The sequence below is a fragment of the Sceloporus occidentalis genome, unplaced genomic scaffold (assembly GCF_023333645.1).
Source record: "Sceloporus occidentalis isolate IW3139 unplaced genomic scaffold, rSceOcc1.0.p SCAF_7, whole genome shotgun sequence".
Classification (NCBI taxonomy): domain Eukaryota; kingdom Metazoa; phylum Chordata; class Lepidosauria; order Squamata; family Phrynosomatidae; genus Sceloporus; species Sceloporus occidentalis.
The window spans coordinates 16,316,150-16,338,267 of NW_028316987.1; the positions used below are offsets into that span (position 1 = coordinate 16,316,150).

General features: G+C 40.8%; 1 protein-coding gene across 11 annotated transcripts in view; it reads left to right on the forward strand.

Annotated features, from left to right (window-relative positions):
• Positions 1-22,118, forward strand: part of LOC149309282 (polycomb group RING finger protein 2-like) — a 60,067-nt gene that overhangs the window by 19,677 nt on the left and 18,272 nt on the right. For 2 of the 11 annotated variants that reach the window (XM_089532102.1, XM_089532105.1), the window contains exons 1-3: positions 10,788-10,892; positions 15,033-15,175; positions 17,536-17,632. In XM_089532102.1, the coding sequence (XP_089388228.1) occupies positions 10,873-10,892; positions 15,033-15,175; positions 17,536-17,632 (260 nt within the window). In that variant the 5' untranslated portion in view covers positions 10,788-10,872. The other 9 variants (XM_089532104.1, XM_089532108.1, XM_089532114.1 and 6 more) reach the window with 8 other exon arrangements.

Here is a 22,118-nt window from a genome sequence, read left to right on the forward strand (position 1 = left end):
TTACATTTAGACTTTGATTACAATGTGAGGGGAGGGTGAGACTGTGAAGAGGAGAGGCGGCAGGGAGCTACTGCCCAAGATGCCCAAGGAGGGGGCTTAATAATGGTTTCCCTTTTGGGCGATTGGCATCTTGCCAGCGGGTGGTGGATCAGGCCCGTAACTATAGCAACCGTCTCTGAGCATTCCACCAATCAGGAAAGGGAACGTCACCCGAGAGAGAGCGAGCAAGAGAGCGCGAGCGGGTTTCGTCGATGGCGGTTGGAGGAGGGGGCGGGGCTTCATTCTTTTCTCTTTGTGCCTCAAAATGAGGGGTTTCTTTTTGCCGTGGCTCAGTCTAGTGATAAACCATTCCCAAGAGAGGCTGACTGACTGAGGGCCAGCATTTCTCCACAAACCCTAAGCATCCAAATGTATTTGTGAATAAAATAAAAAAACATGTTCAGAAACACCATTTCCCTTTTAAAAAATCAATTAGTTTCACACATCTGGGGGAAAAACAGAAAGAAAGAGGAAAATTTTGTTTAATTTTATATCTGTATTTGGGTCCCAATTTTGGGAGAAAAGCAGGATTCAAATTATTTTATTTACTTATTTTTGTTATTTTTTATTTTGTACCCCACCTTTCTCCCAAGTTGGGACTCAAGGCAAAATACAAAAAATAATTGTTTTATTTTTGTAAAAAAAAATGTTTTATCGTTTTAATTGGATTATTTTCATTGTTTTTAAAGTGCTGTTTTAATATATTTATATATGTTGTATGTATGAATATATTAAAACAGCACTTTACAAACAAAATAATCCAATTAAAAGGGTAAAACATTTTAAAAAAATAAAACAATTATTTTTTATTTTTAAAAAATGTTTTTTAAAATTGGATTATTTTAATTATTTAATTATTATTAATTATTAATTATTATTTATTTTGACTAGCTTTCTTCATTTTCAAAAGTTAGGCTTCCTCTTCTCTGTTCTGTTTGTGTATTTTCAGCTTTTAAAAAAAATTGGCTGGCATATATATATATATATATATTAAAAAGCTAGGCTTTGGTCCAAAACACATTGCAGAAATAATCCACTTTGAGAGCGCTTTAACTGCCCTGGCTCAATGCTAGGGAATCCTGGGAATTGTAGTTCTGTGAGACAGTTGGCCTCTGTCAGAGAGCTCTGGTGTCACAACAAACTACAAATCCCAGGATTCCTTAGCATGAGCCAGGGCAATTAAAGCAGTCATAAACTGGATTATTTCTGCAATGTGTTTTGTACCTTTGAGAAGGCAGAGTGGGGTGAAGACTTCGTTCCACCTCCTATCTATAAATGTGTGTTGTGGAGGGAATGGTGTGCATTCCTCCCTCCTTTTTAAGCTTTGTTATTGTTGTTAACTGCCTTCTAGCCAGCCCCGACTCATGGCAGCTCTATGGATGAGACATCTCCAAGTCTCCCTGTCCTCCATTGCTCTTTTTAAGCCCTGTAGATTCAGGCCCTTGACCTCCCTAATTGAGGATAGCCATCTGGCTTGCTAATAAGGAAGGTCAAAGATGAAAGTGCAAAGGCAGGTCTGATGCTGAACATAAAGAAACAATCTGCCTTCTTTTCCACTAATTCAAAGGAATTGGCTAATACCTATATTCTGTAGGTAGGGAGGGGGGATTTCTGCTTTTGGGAGCGATCCTCCCCAAAACCATTGTTTTCAGAAACCTATGGTCTGGGTAAAATTGAAGGATGATTGTAGATAGGCTTGTAGATATTAGTAAAGACCCCATAACTCTCCCTTCATATTTCAAGCCAGATCCCATAACCTTCCCCTCATATTTCGAGCCAGACTGCATAACTCTCCCCTCATATTTCAAGCCAGACCCCATCACTTTCCCCTCATAGTTCAAGCCAGACCCCATAAAATAAATCTTGTGGAGAAAAAAAAAGTATAGGTAGTAGAGTCAGAGTTACAATGCTACTGCTGCTGCTAATCTTTTTGTCTTTTTGATCTTTGGTGAGAGCCTTCATTGTCATGACAAAGAGGGAGGCAGCAGATTTTGAGTGTAATGACAGGATACCAAATCATTATTTGTTTTCATGTGCTAATATGTTTTACTTCCAGGGAAAGTAGAGGAACTAATGAGGTCTGATTCTTTGTTTTGGATGCCAAAGTAAGTTAGGTGGTTATCCCTTTGAAGAGGGTCAGTAGCGCACTGCTTTGTCTCAGGCAAAAAAAATATCTTGGGTTGACCCTGAGAAAATTAGCAAGTTTTTAAAAAGCAGGATTCTTCTATTTCCATAATTGTGATGGGATCAATTCCTCCCTTTCCTCTCCATTCTACTTCATTTTGTTGTTGTTATTTGTGATCAAGTTGGCTATGACTTAAGGTGACTTATATGAATGAGAGACCTCCAAGAAAACTTGTTATTAAGAGCTCTGCTCAGGTCTTGCAGACTCAGAGCTGTAGTTTCCTTTGTGCAATCAATCATCTACACAATATGGTCTTTTTTTCCTACTGCCTTCCATTTTCCCCAGCATTAACGTCATTTCTGATGAATAGCCTTAGTTTAGTCATCTTGGCTTCTAGGGAGAATTCAGACTTGATTTGCTCTTGGATCTCTTCATTTGTCTTGTTGGCAGTCCATGGTGTCTCCTCCAACACTACATTTCAAATGATTCAGGAGGAAACGCAGGTCCAAAACACACTGCAGAAATAATCCAGTTTGAGACTGCCTTAACTGCCCTGGTTCAGTGCTAGGGAACAATGAGAACCAGAGTTTATTGTGGCACCAGAACTCGCTGACAGAGAAGGCTAAATGTCTCACAAAACTACAGTTCCCAGAATTTGCTAGCACTGAGTCACGGCAGTAAAAGTGGTCTCAAACTAGGTTATATCTGCAGTGTGTTTTGGTCTTGGACCTCTTTATATCCCTTCAAGAAGATATGAGAAGATTCACGAGATAGATACACAGAGTCCTCAGTCTAATACACCACTCCTCATAAACAAAAATACCCTTAGCCCTCCTTTTGTTAGATGCCATAAAAGCACTTAACAGGGTCGAATGGCATTTCTTGTTCTGAGTGTTAAATGGAATTGGCAATAGTTTCACATCTGTTTTGGAACTCTTATACAGAAACTCAGAAGCAACAATGTTAGTAAATGGGATGGAATCTGAGAAGTTTAATTTATACAGAGGCACTAAACAAGGCTGCCCTCTTTCACCCATATTATTTGCACTCTATATTGAATCTAGCTGAACTCATTAGGTCAAACCCAAACATAAAGGGTTTACAAATCACTAAGTCCCACCACAAAATTATGTTGTATGCAGATGACATTTTACTGGCGGTGGAACAACCTGAAACCTCCTTCCTCAAAATAAAAACAAACAAACACATCTGAAATCTTTGGGAAGCATTCTGGCTTTAAGATTAACTACCAACAATCCAAATTGATGTATATGAATGCCCTATCTGTGGTCCAAACTGTCACGGTGAAAACTACAATTATGTCCCTTAGGATTTTCACACCTGGGCATCCTCATAACAAAAGATGTATCCCAGATAATCCTTAGAAACTATAATCCCATAATTAAATGGATAAAAATAAAACTTAAAGGATGGAAACGTCTAAATCTTTCTATATTAGGGAGAATCACCATTGTTAAGGTGTTTCTCACCCCACGCCTCTTTTTCTTATTCCAATCCATCCCCATTTCACCGGCTCCTTCCAAATCCCAGCTCTGTCAAAAAATGATCACAGAATTTATATTTAGTGAAAAGAGACCCAGGCGGGTTATAGACCTAGAGCGGCAGCCGCTGAGGCCCCGATCTGCCGCTTTCCAGGCCGCAGAGAAGCGGCAAAAGGCCCCTTCCCTGAGGCCTGGAAAGGGGTGTCCTTGGGGCTTCAAGCCCCAAGGACACCCTGCGGGCGGCGGGGAGGAGGAGAAAGGGGCCACTTGGCCCCTTTCTCCTCTGCGTTGCTGGGCGTAGCCGTCTGAAGGCTGCGCCCAGCGACGCAAACGGCAAAAGGAGCTCCGTTTCAGAGCTCCTTTTGTGGCCGGGAAAGGGGCGCACTATTCGCCCTGGCGCGGCGTGATGATGTCACATCTGCGCCACCCCACATAGAGGCAGCGCGGTCGTGACGTCGTAATGGCGGTGGCCGTGTGGAACGGCTGCCGCCATTTTGTGCGCGCTCTGTGCGTGCTAGGGTTGGGGGCGTCCGCAAAGGACGCCCCTTTCTAACCCTAGCACGCACGGAGCACACACTTTTAGGCCCGTCTGTAACGGGCCCCAGATTGCCCAAATCGTTTAGGTACACGACACAAAAGAAGGTGGTTTAGCGATCCGGAACTATATTATCATACTAATAAAACCAACTCTCCAATCTTATTATGGAAGTAGATTCCACCAGCTGGGGATCTATGGAGGTAAACTGCCACAGTATGGCTGAGTTGAAACTGCTCTTCTCAATTAAGCCATGGAGCACATTAAGAGAGAGATGAAACCCATTTCTTTATCATTCCTTTTTCATTTGGAAACAATGGGTCCATATACTAGTACCAAGCCCCTTCCCCATTTGCCCATTTATAATTACATCCACGCTTTTATGGCACAGACAAACTAGCTCAGTTTAAAGGTTGGAAGGGGGTGGCATTTACAGACTTGCTGATTTATTTACATCAAGAGGAAATGAAAATCATAGAGACTCTGACGGATAGTCTGTGACACGTCAACTAAACTGGATGCAGATATCACAGGTGTTATCCTTTGCAAAGAATGTGATGTTGCAAGGGAACTACTCTCGTCCAATGACCTTTTATGAAATATTATGCATGGACAAAGGGCAGGACTGCAAGGGATGGGCAGCCATTATATACAAAAAATAGTGCAATCTGTTTATGGCAAAAATCAATCGGACAGGTTAATGTGGCAATTGGACCTACATTTAGATATCTCTGAAGCCACATGGGAATGAATCTCCCTCCACCCCCATATAAAGAGGGGACCCTAAAATTAATATACAAATGGTATATAACACCTGTGAAACTGCCCTGCATGATGAAAAAGTGTTGGAGAGGCTGTGACACCGTAGGCGCCTTTGAACACATGTGGTTGGACTGTCCCAAGGTTAAAGATTTTTGGAATGCAATACTGAGGCATATCTCTCTTATTGTGAAATAAACTGTACCCTTTTGTCTGGGCCTTCTGTTATTGCAATGTATCTGAACCATCGTAAGCTTATCACATTTCTCATCTCAGCAGCCAGGAATATAATTGCGAGAAGCTGGAAAACAGGGAACGTACTAATAAGTTGTAGAAAAGAGTTTGGGATGTTTGGTTATTGGAAAAGCTTTCTTATACCCTTTGACTCTGTAATGGACAAAAGAACCACACACCTTTTTAACGATTCTCCGTTTTTATTGATTACCTCAACCCCAACTCATTTGCTATTGGACCTCCTACTCATCAAGCTATTCTTGGAAAGATACTTTGATTCCAACTTATCAACTAGCGAATCTGAGTGATGTCTTCAGGAATTTGGAGTTTATCACACTGGAAAAGAAACGGGATATTAGTGCTATACTCCAGCAATATCCTGTGAACAATAACACAACTTTTTTTCATTATTGTGCGATTAATCCTGTGAATAAAGTGGCAAAATTGCACTGCTTTTTTAAAGGGATTTTGCTGCTTTATTCAAGGGATGATTATGCAATAATTATGACGTCATGTGACATGTGAAAAGTGTTGTGTTATTGCACGATATTTATGGGATATTGGCGGGATAATGGCCCAGTTTCTTTTTCCATTGTGATAAACTCCTTTGTTACTGCTATTACCCCACAAAAGTTAGCTATTGTGCAAGTTTACATATAGCCCTCCAAGGTATTAATTCTTTGTTTTGTACTGTTGTTATTTAAAAAAACCAACTTAATTTTATATATATATATAAAAAAATCTGTCACCAGATAGATTTCTTTGTATTGATGAGCAGTTTGACTGCAGCATTTATTTATTTTATTTAATTTGTATGCTGCTTTTCTCCCAGAAATTTAAAGGATTAATTATTTCCAATGTTTATGGATGGTCCAGAGAGGGACCTTTAACTTTTGATCATAGCAAGAGAGGAGTTAAAGATCCGATCCCCACTGTAGGTTGAGAAAGACTGTGGTTCAAAGAACACTGCAGAAATTATCTAGTTTGAGTCAGCTTTAACTGCCCTGGTTCACTGCTAGGGAATTCTGGGAATTGCAGTTTGTTGTGGCACCAGAGCTTTCTGACAGAGAATGCTAAATGTCTCACAAAACTAGTTCCCAGAATTCTGTAGCATTGAGCCAGGGCAGTTAAAGCATTCTGAAACTGGATTATTTCTGCAGTGTGCTTTGGACCACACAGTCTTTCTCAACCTGGCCATTATTTCCAATAGGGAAGAGAATTTAAAACATGTGGTTATGGGTGGGAAGGGGAAAAATCTCAGCCCATTCAAATCAATATGTTGCTCCTTTATTCTTCTTGGCTATGGAATCTTTTTAAAAGTTGAAGGACTTTTCAAAGGCAGTGCAAGATGGGGCATGCATGCCATCATGAAAGAAAGCAAAATCTGGGTGAATGAAAACATATTTCCGGCCTCCATTCTTCCACATCTATCTCTCCAAACTGATATGTGTGTGCAGGTTTTGCATTTTCAAGAAAGCAGAAGTAGGCCTTTGTAGGCTAAGACTCAGGAGATGCTGGGGCAGGATTTACTTACTGTATATACACAGATATCAATAAGTCTAGAAATGGTACTCAGAAAATTGACCCCAAAAACCTAGGTCGACTTATCCAATGGTCAATGTAAATACTATAACTCATATTAAAAGGGGAATCTTTCCCTAGTGAAAGGCAAGAGTGAAATCTATCCTGGAAGTGCTGCGCTCCCTCTACTCTCTCGTCCATCCAGCCTTTTATTGTGAGCCAAAACAGTTATGCCTGCCATAATTTTGTTGGCATCTTTGGCATTGTTTTCCTTTGCTTCATCATTTAGATCCGTTGTTGCATGCCCCTAAGCTTTACCCTCGACTTATTCAAGGGACATATCAAAACCCATAATTTTGACCCAAAACCTGCCCTTGACTTGTACATGAGGTCGACGTATAGTCGAGAATATACGGGTATTTAGTTTTCAAGCTTGGCTCCTTGGCTGAATGGGAGAACAACTTCATGTCTAGAGATTTTCTGGCCAAAACAAGCCAACCAGGAGGACTGCTCACAGCCAGACTATGGATGCTTATCCTTGAGTCGGGTTTCCTGTCTAGTAAGTGTTCTCTGGGGATTCCCTTCCCTCCCAGTAAAGTGAGAACTAGCTCCACATTACTGGTGAGGTTTGATGTTTATCAGTAAAACCAAACAATCGATCTCCCTTTTTTCTTTCTTTCTAGGAGTACAGTAATAGGGCACTCTTGTGTCCCTTTTTATGTGGGATCTTTGCTATTGTGTTTATGGCGCTCAATGATGGAAGTCCCCGAACTATGTGCAAATGCCAAGGCAGTGCATCCTTTATTTTATCCACTTTCCCTCCTCATCTATCTCCCTCTCTCCCCCCTTCACTTTCACTTTTTCCCCTTTTCCATTTCCACCTTGGCTAGTTGCAATAATAATCTGGCTTCTTGCCAAGTAGAGGAATTACTATGGCAACAGGAAAGCTGCCTGATCCATCCAGGAGGGGTTGTGAGGCTGCTAATGTCTCCTATTGTATATATATATATTCTCACAAATATAGTGTAGAAGGAAAAGAGAGGCAGAAGGAGAAAGGTGTGGAGGTGGAAAATACAGTTTTAAACCCAGAATTGCAAGGATTTCCCACCTCCCTTTGCACCCATTCTACATGCAATTGTATTGAATGAGAGAGTGAGATGTGGTGGAGAGGAAAGGAAAGGAACACCTTTTTCCCACCTCCTTCCACCTTGGAGACAACCAAAAACCCTGAAGTGTCTCAGTGAGCCATGACTTCCTTTTCTGTCTTTGTTTTCTTCTGAGAACAGGCTTTCAGAAATGTCTCCAAGCCCTCCTGATTTTTTATATTTTAGAAAACCTTTTTATTCATGAACATAATAGTTATCATGCATCATTCATCCATATATCATTTATGGAAAAGTTTCACTATTTGCATGCAAACCCATATCCCCCATCCCTTTTTATTTCATTCGTTGATGGGTTTACTCCTTACATCTCTTAATTATTTTGGTAAATTGTACTGCCTTATTTACTATTAATAAATCATTATTTATTTTGAGCTAATCTATGTTCTGCTTCTTAGAAGTTGTTTCTGCTTGTTAGAAGTTGTTATTCGTTATTCTACATCGTCTCAACCAAAAAGGTTCTCTAACGTGTTACGTAGCTGTATGTCATTTCATGATTTGTGATTCATGGTTTCTACATCTCTTAATTTTTTGGTAAATCATACCGCCTTATGATTTAGTATTAATAAATCATTTTTCTCTATCAACTTGCATACTTTCTATATAAATATATGTCTGAAAATGCACCTTGTACTTTGTACCTCCTATCGCCTTTGCTTTGTTACAATTATTGTTTTATTCTCCTTTAATTAATTTAGTATATCAGATAGACAATAACCACAGTGTCACCCATCTTTTCTTTCCAAAATCTTAACATATTGCTCTATTTTTCTTTGTATTTCTTCAGTGATTTTTCTTTTATCAGTTTTGTCAATTTGTCCATTTCCACCATGTTGAACATTTCAGTAGCCAGTCGTCAATTGTTGGGGTCCCCCCCCTGCTTTTTTTTGATCCAGGAAAGTGCAAGAGAAGTATAAGCTGTAGCTTGTCTTCATTACATGTGTGTAAAATTGGTGCTTCATAATACCACATGGAATTTCTTACTGGGTAGGAGTCACTCATGGGACTGATATATTAAGGCACCTGGTTGCTACAGAAATATTATGGGGACAGGAAGATTTCACTCTCAGGCTTTCAGTCTGAACTTTGGGTTGACATGTTTCTCATAGGGTCTTCTCCTCCCCCCCCCCTTTGCCAGTATTATATATCTGGGGCAATGGTTCGAGAAGCAGACGATTGTGCTGGCTGAATTTGAACATACCCGCCTTTGAAGTTTGAAAGCTTTCCTGAAGCTTTTTAGAAAGGAAACATGGCAAAGTGGTTGGTTTTTCCAAATGCATGCACAATGAAAAATGAGGACGAGTTACTGAGACTAAGGGGGTGGGGAACAACATAACAAGCAATTTTAGGAGTTTAAAAAAAGATCTGTGTTGGTCTGAATCCAGACAGTCTCACGCTCATTGCTGTGGCTGCTATACAAGCGTACCAAATGGCTGCTTGAGACAGCATCTTTTGGAGGGTGGTGTTCATCCGCCAACTGTGTGTGGTTGAGGGATCCGAATGCAGCACACAGCCCAGAGATGTGCCCATGCTCCCCTCCTGCAGCGCTGCAGAGTGTGCCAGAGAGAGCGGGCACCTCTTTGTCCTGACGGATGCAGAGGTAGGCTTGAAAATGTGTGTGTATGCAAGATCTGGTGAAAATGTGGAAAGAGGTGTATGTATAGATCTGTGTGTATTAAGCAACATTTTCTGTGGCGCTGGGCTTCAGTGCTGTGCATGGCAGTTTGTTCCTCCCCAACCATGACAAGTAGAAATTAAATTATGTAAAGCAGACAGTAATATGTAAATATGTGTTTTATTTACATGTCAGAGAGAATTCAGCTTTTCTTGGTCCAGGATTTTATACATACTTGAGTGCACCATATGTTGAATTATTATATATTTTCTGTGCAGGCAGGACATTAGTTCTTCCAAAATAATGAGGAGAATAAGAGCTGTGGCTCTGATCTCCCACACAGCCTGAGGAGCAGCAGGGAGGGAGTATCTATTTGCAGATACACAGTGGTTGCTGGTTTCTACTGACAATGTGTGCGCCTGGGGGTAATCCTTGCGAGTACCTGTGTTACTCATGATGCAGTCACTTGCCTCTAATGTAAGTGTCTCTGTTTTCTTCCTCTGGGAAAACATTGTCTCTGTTTTGCTTTTTAGGGAGATGTTGGGTCTTTTGCAGTCAGATATTTGCAAAGTTAGAAGGTGAACTGAGTATCAGAGCTAGTAAGCGCATAGATACAGATGCAAAACACTACTGCCCAGGTTCCCTTTCAAGTATGAATGAGCCAATGTGGCTCTCTAATATTTTCTTTTGCTTATAACTCCCACCAACAATAGCCAATACAGTCAGTGGTGAGGGATCATGGGAGCTGCAGTTCAGAATTGTCTGCAGTATCCTGCCTTAAAGCATTAGGAAATTTGTGGTCTCCCAGGTGTCACAGAATGGCATCTTTCATTGGACCTAGCCAACATAGCTAATGGTGAAGACTTATGCAAGTTGTGGTCTAACAACATTTAAAGGGCCACACCCTCCCCACACCTGCCTCTCCACATAGTTAAGATTGTTGAACGGGTTCAAGATGCAGCTGTTCTAAAGTTCAGGTTTTCTCAAGTGCTACGATGTGGTGGATCAGGAATTATCTTTCACAATGTGCCATATTCGTGCCTTTTTACTTGCATTGTTTCCTGGAAACTCATCACAGAATGGCAGCCGTGGACTACCCCTGGTACACAGATCATCACTTTGAGTGGCACTGTCTACAGTTGGTACATTCAGCTCTGTTGCTTTCCTAAAAAAATAAGAGGATGGTAATGATTTTTTTTAAAAGTCATTCATTGTCAGGTTAAGGTACAACAGTGGAGAAAGGCCTTTAGAAGTGGAGATGGCTCAGCCTGAGAAATACCCTTGGAGTCAAAATGGGGGCTGTGTTATAAGTGTCTTGTGTTCTGCTGTAGAATGATGGAGGGGATCGGCTGCTTCCGGGCACCTGAGGCGCAACACTTATGTGCAGTAACTTGTTTCAGTATGTGGAGCATAAGTATCAGGGCAAGCTGTAGAAGATTACTTGAAGATTATTTTTAAATCCATATTTAAAGGGCCAGTATGTCAGCATCATGTGCTAATACTTTTTCTAGACTATTACAACTACTAACGTCAGTGTTGGGGGACTGCATGTTTTCTGTGCTTCTGCATGGAAAGTGGGGAAGAAATTAAAAAAAACTAGGCATGTTGTGGAGAAGTGTTTTGTGTAGCTTTTTCCCCCTGAGATACTACTTTTTCAGAGTATGCAAGAGTTCATCTTTGGAACTACACTCTCAGTATCTCTAGTCTTCAAAAAGAACCTTGCAAAGCTCTGGATCTTTATTTTTAGGGAGGTGTGCATATGCATAAGGGGGGAAAAAGAGTGAGAGGAAGAATCTGAACATCAAACAGTCTTTAAAAACTAATGTTGTTTCTTTCCTGACTATTCCTTTTCGAAGGCAGATTCCCCAGAGTTGTAATCCTAGACCCATTAAACTCTATAATGTTTAATTTTGAGTAGATATATAGGGTTGCATCCATCTTCCTTTCTTTCTTCCTTTTCAACCACTTTTTAAAAAGCAACGACTAGCCTAAATTTAAAAAAAAAATCCTTAACATGGCACCTGCCAGACTGTTCCATAAAACATAGTTGACAAAATCAGGGTGTGTGCGCGTGGTGTGATCTGTGTTTATTTTTTCTTACTAGAGCACACCAAAACCAGACATGATACAAAGCCAGAGTGTGCCTTTCTCGCTTTGCAACTTCTAATTCGATATCTCTGGAGATTGTGCTTCTCCTTCCCTAGTGAGGGATGAAAAGGATCTTCTGGGCATTTCTCTCTCTTTCTCTTGCTCTGTAGACTTCTCGTGTGGCTCCATATTGTTCTTCAGTGAATTTGATTGCATTTCTGAAATGCAAACACAAAAACAAACTTTCAGACCCATGTTGGGGAACCAAAGCAAAACAAGTCCTGGTAATTTTTTAATATAAAGCCCCTCCCTATCAGAAGCAGTTTCCCCATTTTATTTCCCACCCCTTCAGAGAACTGTTTATGATATCTTCACAGAGAATTCTGGGGCAGAAAAGAAGCAGACAAGGAGTATCTGATCTTGCTCAGTTCTCTGCATGTGTCCATGCACCATATCACCTTAGTGGTATCTGCCTGAGCAGAGAGCAATTTTTGGAGTAGAAATTAAGAACAGGACCCTTTTCACACCATACAGTTATAGCACTGTGAGTCCACTTTAACTGCCAGGGCTGCATCCTATGCAATCTGGGGGTTTATGGTCTGGGGAGGCACTAGATCTGTCTGGTTGAGAATTCTAAATACTGTATTTCTCTCCTAAACCAAAAATCCCAGGATTCCATCAGAATGTTGTCATGGTAGTTAAAGCGGAATCATAGTGCTATAGTTGTATACCGTGATTTTCCTTTTCCTTCTGATTAGTGTTTGATATGGAAGAAACCAAGCAGAGCAGAATGATTTGAGGCCTTTGGATTCTGAATTTGAAATCCATGCCCAAAGTTGTTAATATAAAAGATGTCTGTGTGTAACCATACAAGCATGTGTATGTGAGAGAGGTGTTTACAGAGAGATGTCTGTATTGTTGTTGTTCTTTTCCTTCGGTACCATTTTATCAAGGAAAGAGCATAAAAGCAGAATGTGTTGTACAGAAGGAGTGGGTGTAAGGGCATACAGTGATAGTGTGTATATACTATTCATGGATGTACTGAGGAATGTGAAAGTATACAAATGGGACAGTGTTTGTGCAGGTAGCAGACTGTGGAGAATATGGATTCTGCACAGTTTAGCATGCTAATATTCTACAGTATAGAAAGTTCAGACATTTGTATGTGCACAAACATATGTTAAATCTGTTCAGAATCAGAATATTTGTGTGTTCGGCAGATGACTTGAAGGTGTATTTGTGCAATGCAGATCGTGTCATCGGGTACTGTCCTTGGATATGTACATCACAGTTCAATGATCGTGCATGTGGAAGTTCAGATACATCTAAAAAGTCTGGTTGGCCTTTCAGTAGCTTGGTATGTTAGGTTTTTCAGGCATGTAAGAGCAGTAATTGTCAAACATGTAGTGTGCTGGTACTAACATACTATGAAAGGACTGCTAATGTTCAATGCAGTGAAAAATAAATAAGGATATATTTAAAGGCTTTTGGGAGATTCCCTGTGTGGCTCGGTGACTCCTTCCAAGTCAACCTCTCCACTGTGGGAAGATCATTTTGTCCTGGCCTCTGCCTGAAGTGTGGATAGATTTCCCATCTTATGAAGAGGTTGCCCATCGTGTTTGTGAATGAATCATTACCCTGGACTTGCTGTGTCCAGTCAGAATGTATGCCCAGAATTTCTGAATAGTGCTTCAAACAGAAACAGAGGAGCAGTCCCCTTTGAGGCAGAGTTTGAGAAATGTAGGGCTTGGGAATGGTACTTTTTTGGGGGAACACAGTGCCTAGACCAGGCTTAATGGCCAAAAGGGAGGGCTTGCTTTGCTCTTTCATATTTTAAAAACCAGTCCCTTTCACCTATAAAATAGAAGTGAAGCCCCAAGTTTATTTCAGATCAGAAAAGTTCTTCAGTTAATCTGAGACACATGGTGTATCCTATTTAGACCAGATTCCAGCTTGGTTCAGAGCTCTTTTCATAGAAAAAGCTTATCGTCCAAGCATCCTGATTTTAAGGAGGCAGCATTTGTTTCTTCCACCCTAAATCTTTTTCTCTGCTTTTGCTCATAGCGGATAAGGTCCAGTACAGATGTATATTTAATGCAAGACTTTATAGATAGTAATATAAGACAGACAAAGAAATGGGCAACATTTATTTTTTTTTAAGTAAATAATTGATAAAACATTTTCCCCTGTCGAAAGCACACCAAAGCAGCATGCAGATTAGCGTGGCCTAGAGGTTTGAGTGTTGGACTGAGACTCTGGACACCAGGGTTTGATTCCCCACTTGGCCATGAAACCCACTGGGTGACCTAGGCTCAGTCACACACTCTCAGCCTCAGGAGAAAACAATGGCAAATTTCCTATGACCAAATCTTGCCAAGAAAGTCCCGTGATAAGTTTGCCTTAGGGTTGCTGTAAGTCAGAAATGGCTTGAACGCACACAACAACAACAATTATATGATGCTCTCTGACAAGTGTTAGGAACTGTACAGAAAGGAAAAGGATATGGGGAAAGTGCATAAAGTGAGTCATATTATTCCTGTGTATGGCAACTACCTAGGCTTCCTCCAGACTCCAACACACTCCATTTTTTCTTTCAATGTTTTTTTGCTCCAAAAAAAGGTGCAGCTTGCTGCTCATGGAACAGCAGTTTACCCTTATTCACACCCATTGACTCTTTCCCCAACACCCAATAAAAGTGTACTGAAAACATGAAGTTGCAATTAGAAGTGATCTCTGGTTTTGCATTTAGCGGATGCCACTTGGTAAGAAGCCAAAATTGTTCCCTTCTGCTACTGCCCATCTCTGCTCTTAAACTATCACATAGGCAAAAGAGAAAGTATTCTGCTCTTCAGATTTATTTGTTATATTTATATCTTGCCTTGCCTGCAAGAAGGTCAGAGTGCCTGGTTTTTCCCCCCTGTCTGCAAAGTAGGTTAGATTTTGAGATAGTACTGGCTCAATGTCATCCACTGACTATAAGGAGAGGGGATTTGAACCCAGGTCACACCCTTGATCACTAGCCACTATGCCACAGTGAGTTTTATGAGTTTAAAATTTGTAGATAACTATAATGAATTTTGTGTCATCTTCTAGTTTAACACTGCCTACAATACATTAGACCAGTGTTTCTCAACCTATAGTTCTCCAGAAGTTTCAGCTAGCACAGGTAATGGCTAGAGATTCTTGAATTAGGAACAAATGATGAAGGGAGCACTGGTATTGTTGGTTAATTTCAAACACTGAAAGCAAGATATACAGACCCAAAGGTAATCTTAATACAAGGAGTTTGTTGTTGTGGTCCAAACCTATACACAGCTGAATTACCATCTGTATCACCCCTGCACTGCAACTTGCTGTGCAACTCTGATTTGAAAAGCATGGCTTCAGCATTCGTATTTTCTTACACTGCTTTATTTACTCTGGTTCTTCTTTTTCCCCCTTTCCATTCTAGGAAGAACCCACTGAGCTCCTCGGGATCCAAAATGCACAGGACCACCAGGATAAAAATCACAGAGCTCAACCCACACTTGATGTGCGCCCTGTGTGGAGGCTACTTCATAGATGCCACAACCATTGTGGAATGCTTACACTCTTGTAAGTTCAAAACCAAATCTGGAAACTCTGGGGACTTAATTAGGAACCTGTCTTACTCTCCACACTTATTTCAGTGTTAGAGTCAGCTGTAGTATACACAGAATAATCTTAACACCTGTTGAGATCAGATTTGGGGGAAAATAATTTGTGGACTACAAATCCGAGAAATCTCTGCAGTATTCTGGCAGCAATATTCTCAGCACATTGTTTGAAGGTTGTATTTGCTTTACTACTGAGAAAGAGGCACATAATCAAGAAATAAGGTGCAGACATACTTGAGACATGACAGCTCTCATATTAGCAGTTGAGAATTTCTTCCCATTAATCACCAAGAGATGGGGATGAGAAGTGAGCTGATGAAATACTCTGCATAATTTTAGAGATGATGGTGTCTTTACTGGGTGAGCCACAGTCTGTGAACTCTTCCTCACCATTACCTCTTAACACAGCATGCAGGTGACATGAATGTAAGATCAAGTCCCCCCCCCCCAACACACTTTTTGTAACCTTTTGCTTGACAAAGAAACCTGAAAGTCTTGAAAGTTTGCAATCACTTTGGTATTTGGGGAGTTAACCTAATAGGGTATCGCTGCAATATGCTTTTTGGAATTTGTCTTCTGGTCAACGCAGTTACCCCTAGATTTTCAGGTCTTTATTGTTGCTTATTGTTGCTAAAATGTTTGGCACAGAGTTCAGGCATTAAAAACACGTAGGGTGTCTGGAGAACTCTCAAACAGCAAAAAGAAGTATGTGGAAAAGCATGCAGTTTCTAGCTGGTATAAGAGTAGGGCCCCAAACTTAAAACAACAGAAGTGAACATTCTTAAGATGTGGGATTAGTTGCAACGTAGGCCTGTTACAGACTGCCAAAATAAAGCTGCTTCGGGTCTCTTTGGAGGTATGCTGTTTAAATGATACATGCATCCTAAGAATCCGGAAGCTGTACCAAAGCTGCACTCCAGTGCTTAGGAATGGAGTGTGGCTTTGGCGCAACCTCCGGACTCTTAGGACCCATGCATCATTTAAATAGCATACCTCCAAAGAGACCCGAAGCAGCTTTATTTTGGCAGTCTGTAACAGGCCTTTGTCACCTGAAATAGTGCTCATTCACATTTGCGTCATAGCATCTAAGACAGTGGTATAGCTGTTAGTTTGGTAGTACATGTGATTATATAGTCCTAATAGCTATGCCACCCTCATTAAAGTCCAAAAAGGCAGATAACTCTGAACCATATGAGCAAGGATGTTCTATCAATTCTGTTTCTCTCTCTCTCTCTCTCTCTCTCTCTCTCTCTCTCTCTGTGTGTGTGTGTGTGTGTGTGTGTGTGTTTATTATAAAACTAGAAATACAGACAAGCAGTTCAGATAAAAAATAAGCAGTACAAAATAGGGTACAATAAATACAGTATCAATGTGTATAGACTATATCACATACTCATATATAGAAAACAAAATATCATCTGAAATTAGCATTTACTTGCTCCAAGTGTATTGTTCCCAATCTTTCCATGCATTGTGGGAGCTTTTTTACCAGTTCTAATCCCCACTAGGAACAGGTTGTGGATGTTAATTGCTCATTCAAGACCAGGCCATCTCAAATAGTTTGCATAGCAACAGGGATAATTCATAACAGAAAGAGAGGAGTATTGTGGCACTTTTAAAATAAATTTATTTCAGCATAAACTTTTGTGGACTTAGTCCACTTTTTAGATGGATCTGTAATATGCCACAGCACTCTTTCCTTCCTTGTATACTGATTACCATGGCTATTTCTCTGAAAATTGTCTCACAACCATCCACTGCTGTTGGGAAAACATTTCCATACCCCTACCCCAGGGTACTGTGAAGACTGCAGCTAAAATGAGAGGAGAACTAGGGATGGCTTGTAGGGCTTGCAGATGATGTGATAATCTGTATAAATCAAAAAGTGAAATTGAGAAAGTCCCATTTTAACCCTGGTTTACTATACCACTGATCTCAGTTACAAAATACAAATTGCCTATCTCCAAATGGTTAAAATAATTGTAAACCAATTAAATGTTGGGCAGTTTGCTTCTTTGTCATGGAACCTTGCAATTTATGACTTGAGTGAATAGAAGGCTTTATGGTCCCCTTCACTATTGTTTTGTATCTTATATGCAGAGCAAAAGAAACTAATACAATAAATAATATTATTTTAGTTTAACCTTTAATGGTTCTTGCTTCCTTTCCTTTACAACTTTCCCTAGAGTATTTGCTACAGTTTAGGATTCCTTCTGGGCCTTAAAATTTAGGGGATGTTCCATAGCCAATGAATGTCAGAGGTAGGGCAACACCAGCCAACTGTCATTTCTCATCTCTGTTCTTTTGTTTCCTTCTTAGTCTGTAAAACCTGCATTGTCCGCTACCTGGAAACCAACAAATACTGCCCAATGTGTGATGTTCAAGTGCACAAAACACGGCCTCTCCTCAGTATCAGGTATTTAATATTTATTTGTACTTTAGCCATTGATACCTTTATCTGCCTAGAATAGATTCAGATGGGTAGGAGTTGCAGGCAAATCACTTAGAATCCTGTTATATGGCATCTGCAAATTTTTGGGTCATGTGAAATATTTACAAACAGGTCTGTCCTCCACTTTTCTGTGCTTCTGAGCTTCCTCTGTCAGCTCACTCACAAGGCCAGAGTGTGTTTATTTCTTACATTTCTACCTCATGTTTCCTCTAAATAAAGCAGCATATATGCTCCTTGTTCCTATTTTTATCCTCACAACAAACCTATGGGATAAGCTAGGATAGGAAATAGCAACTCTGACAAACTCAGCAGTGAGATTGATGAATGAGTGGGGATGTCATAGAATCATAGAGCTGGAAGCAGTGGTATCTCCACCTGGGGGTATCACCTGGTGTGGTGGGTGAGGCTTCTGGAGATGGGGCCAAAAGGACACACCCCACAAGCTAGCTGCTGCGGCGCAATTCTACTCATGAGTGTGACGCAGCAGGGGGCACACTCAGCCCTCTCAGAAGACAGGCGCCACCCCTCCACAGGCCTTTGGAGCCCCACAGGGCGATTCAGAAGCCCCACCTCTAGATGCAACTGCCATGTGGGAGGTCTGGGGGGGTTGGATTCTGAGAGGGTCAAGCGTGCCCCCCACCTCGCTGTGCCGTTCTACTCATGCCATCCCCCAAAGGCCTTCTGAGTCTTGCGTGGTGGTTGCCATGTGGGACTTGGAAGGCAGCCGCCCCTGCAAGGGTATACCAGCTCACCAGGTGTCACCTGTTGCGGTCCATGCTCCCTGCATAGTGATGCCACTGGTTGGAAGACACCACAAGCGCTATTCAGTCCAACCCCCTGCATTCAAGAAAACATGGTCAAAGGACTCCTGAGAGATGGCTATTCAGCCTCTGTCTAAAAACCTCCAAAGAAGGAGACTCCACCACACTCTGAGGCAGCATATTCCACTGTCAAACAGCTTTTACCACCAGGAAGTTCTTCCAATTGTTTAGGTGGTATCTCTTTTCTGCAATTTGAATCCATTGTTTCACAGTGTCTGGAGCAGCAGAAAATAAGTGTGCTCCTATTTAAAACCAGAGGTTATTTCACACTTTATGTTTATAGTGCTATGGTACTATTTAAGTGCTTGGTTACAACCTATGGAATCCTGGGGTTTCTAATTTGGAGAGGACCTACTGCTGACAGAGTATTCTAAATTACCCCCCCCCCCCAAAATTAAAATCCTAGAATGCTATAAAATGGAACCATGTCAATTAAAGTAGAATCATAGTGCTAAAATTGTGTAGTGTGAAAAGGCCTCAAGTCTCTCCTCTCCAGTGGTTTGACTATTACGCTACACTGGCTGTCTGTCCACCCCGCACCCTCCTATGTCTTGCAGAAAAAAATAATGCCCTTTCCCCTTAGCATTCTCTTTTCAATATGATGCTCTCCAGCTGGGAATGGTGGTGATACTCATGCCCTGTTGCTTGTCTCCAGGACTCATCATTCAATAATGAGCATAGCTCGATTTTATTCCCATTCCACATAGCCAATGACAAATGCCATCTCTGTTCCATTTATGGTTGCAGTCTATCTAACCAAGAGGTGAGGTGAACATTACTACAACCTAAAGCTTATAATCTTTCCAACTGCCCTGTCTCTAAAAGGGGCTTAACATAAGCCTGCCTGGGATCTGTGCCCTCTGACCTGAAATCCCCCCCCCCCTTCTAAGTGAGTGATTGCTGGCTGCGATCCCTGAGAAGTGATTTACAGGCATTTGGCACTGGTTCACAAGACAGGGTGTTATAGCCTGTTAGCTAGGAGATAGAGCTTTGATTACATTTGTCTTGGGTGAAACCCATTTGGAGTGGGCCGAGAAGGAAGGTAGAGTACAGATGGCTGTGAATATGGCAGGAGATGATCAATAAAGAATACTAGTATACTTAAGTATACTAAGGCTGGATTTCCTTTCTCATGGAGAAAAAGACAGACATGAGAAAATGCAAGCCCAAGAAACTTAATTCTTTGATCTGGAGCCAAAATAAAATATCACTTCCACGCACCGCAACCCTGAAGCTACAATTTTTGAGAAAATCTTGACACCCCAGTTCTTGCCTTCATCTTCCTGCCTCCCCTCTCCTTTGTGAATCTACTGGAATGGGGTTCAGTCCCCCCATCTTTTGAATTATAGTTTTTAAAGGTTTTGAAATTGTTTAAATTAATTGACTTTTATATGATAGCTTATTTAATCTATTGTTAATATCACATAGTTTTTAGCTGTGCGGTGGGTTTATTCATGTTGTTATAATATAGTTTTTAGCTGTGCTTTGGATTAATTCATCTCCTTTGGAGGTCTTTAAACAGAGGCTGGATGGTCATCTGTCAGAGGTGCTTTGATTGTGAGTTCCTGCATGGCAGGAGGTTGGACTGGATGGCCCTTGTTTTCTCTTCCAACTCGATGATTCTATGTTGTAAGAAGCCTTCTGTCTTCCACTGGGTGAATGGCAGGATAGAAATAAAATACTAAAATAAAATAACCTCTGAGTCTACAGGGATTGACATGGTGCCAGGGGCACTCTTGTTCTTCAGAGGTTCTGTCAAAGACCAATGCACAATTTCAGTGAGCCTTCTCTTGGATGAAAATAAGACACCCCCCCCCACCCACTCTTTATCAAACTAACATTTTCAGTCAGTGGACTGCCATGTTGTGGAGTCCTCGCCATACCTCTTCACTTGCTGCAGTATTATCCATACCCTTCCCTTCAGGAGAGAAGACTCCAGGTCTGTTATCTTATTTGCATATTTTAAAATTTGTGCAAATCATTCAGGTGTCTGTGTCGGCACTGGCACTGGCACAACACAGGTCTTTCAATTGCAGCTGGCTGCTCTCCAATAATACAGTAAAACGGCAGTGCTAATTAAAGGGCTCTCTATGAATGATCACCCAGACAGACTCCTTAAAACAGTCTTTGGACCACAGACAAGCAACCCTTTTGAAGGAACTACAAGAACTGTTTAACCTGAGTACTACTGTGGTTTACGGTGTATTGATCTGTTTGCCTTGGTACTTTTGCATTAACCTTTTGCCAGAGGCATGCTGAGGGCTTTGTATTTTCTTCACTAAGCCATCAGGTTTCCACACCAGTTTAAATTGCACCCTGCGGCAAGGAAATACAAATTCAAAAGTCAAAATGCTTTGATTAAAATTAAGAATATTGACATATTTCCACAAATTTTCCATGGTTTATTAGTGCTTTTGCAAGTATTGGGGATTGTGCAGAGTACGGAAAGTACAGTACACCCCCAATCCAAGATTTGCCCAACTCTCAGCTTCTAACATTTATCCAGACAATCCTCAAGTGTATTCAGGTTTATCTTTGCTGTCATAACATCTTGAAATGTGTCGGGATTACCTAAAAATTGAAATAAGATGTCAAATTAGGACCATATTACAGTTCTTGACTCCTTTTGCCCTCATGGGTCTGCTTTTTTGCAGAGGACCATCTCTTTTTACAGGCACAACACTGAAACAAACCCAGAAATATTTTCTTCATTGGCTCTGAAGCCATAATCTTGCTACCTCCCTATTTGTCTGGATTTCGGGGGAAGCCTGGCGCACCTTAATGAACTCTACAGATGGTTGGCATAGAAACCAAGAAGGCAGCCTGCCGCAGATGCAACTCTTTGGTGTATTTTTAGCTCCTGCTCTGTGTAAATTAATTTCTCTAGTAACACTTGGGTTTCTCTGCAAAATATTTACAAGCCTTGCTCCCACTGGTCTAGCCTCAGTGGTCCCCAAACGTCCATGCATCCAGACTCAAACACCCACCAATATGAAGAAGTGAGGCAGGGAGAGAAAATCAACACAAAGGATAAAAGTGCAGAAAAATATCACTGGGATTCTTAAAAAGCCATCTCTGTTTATTTTACTTGCATGTATTTATTTTACTTGCATGTACGAAAGACAGAAATGCAATTTTAAATGTGCAAGTTAAAAGAACAGAGTTTGGTGGGTATGCAGTAAAATTGCATTTGCATCTTTCTGTGACAGTGGGGTTTGTGTGTTAATACCTTGTGAGCAGAGAAACGATTATCTGAATCTAATTTTTAGTTCTCCATTTGTTATATACAGTACACTTACACAGATGTGGAAATGGGTTGTTTTTTTAAAGAAGGAAATTAACCCAGTGGTACACAAACGTTTTACTCTTGAGAGCCCTTTTACGTCTACATGCAGACATCGCCCCTCTCCGATGTAGTATACGAATAAAAATATTTTGTTTATTTAGGGTGCATATTTTCATTTGCACATTCATGTATATTCATGTATTAACATTTTAAAAGGAAATAGCATCATTCAAATTAGAACAGTTTAACTTAAGTAAATCCAATATTTAACCCAACACATGTGTAAATTTTACACATAAAAGATTTAAAGAGTGAGAGGAATCAGGGCCTCCAAGTCTTACGC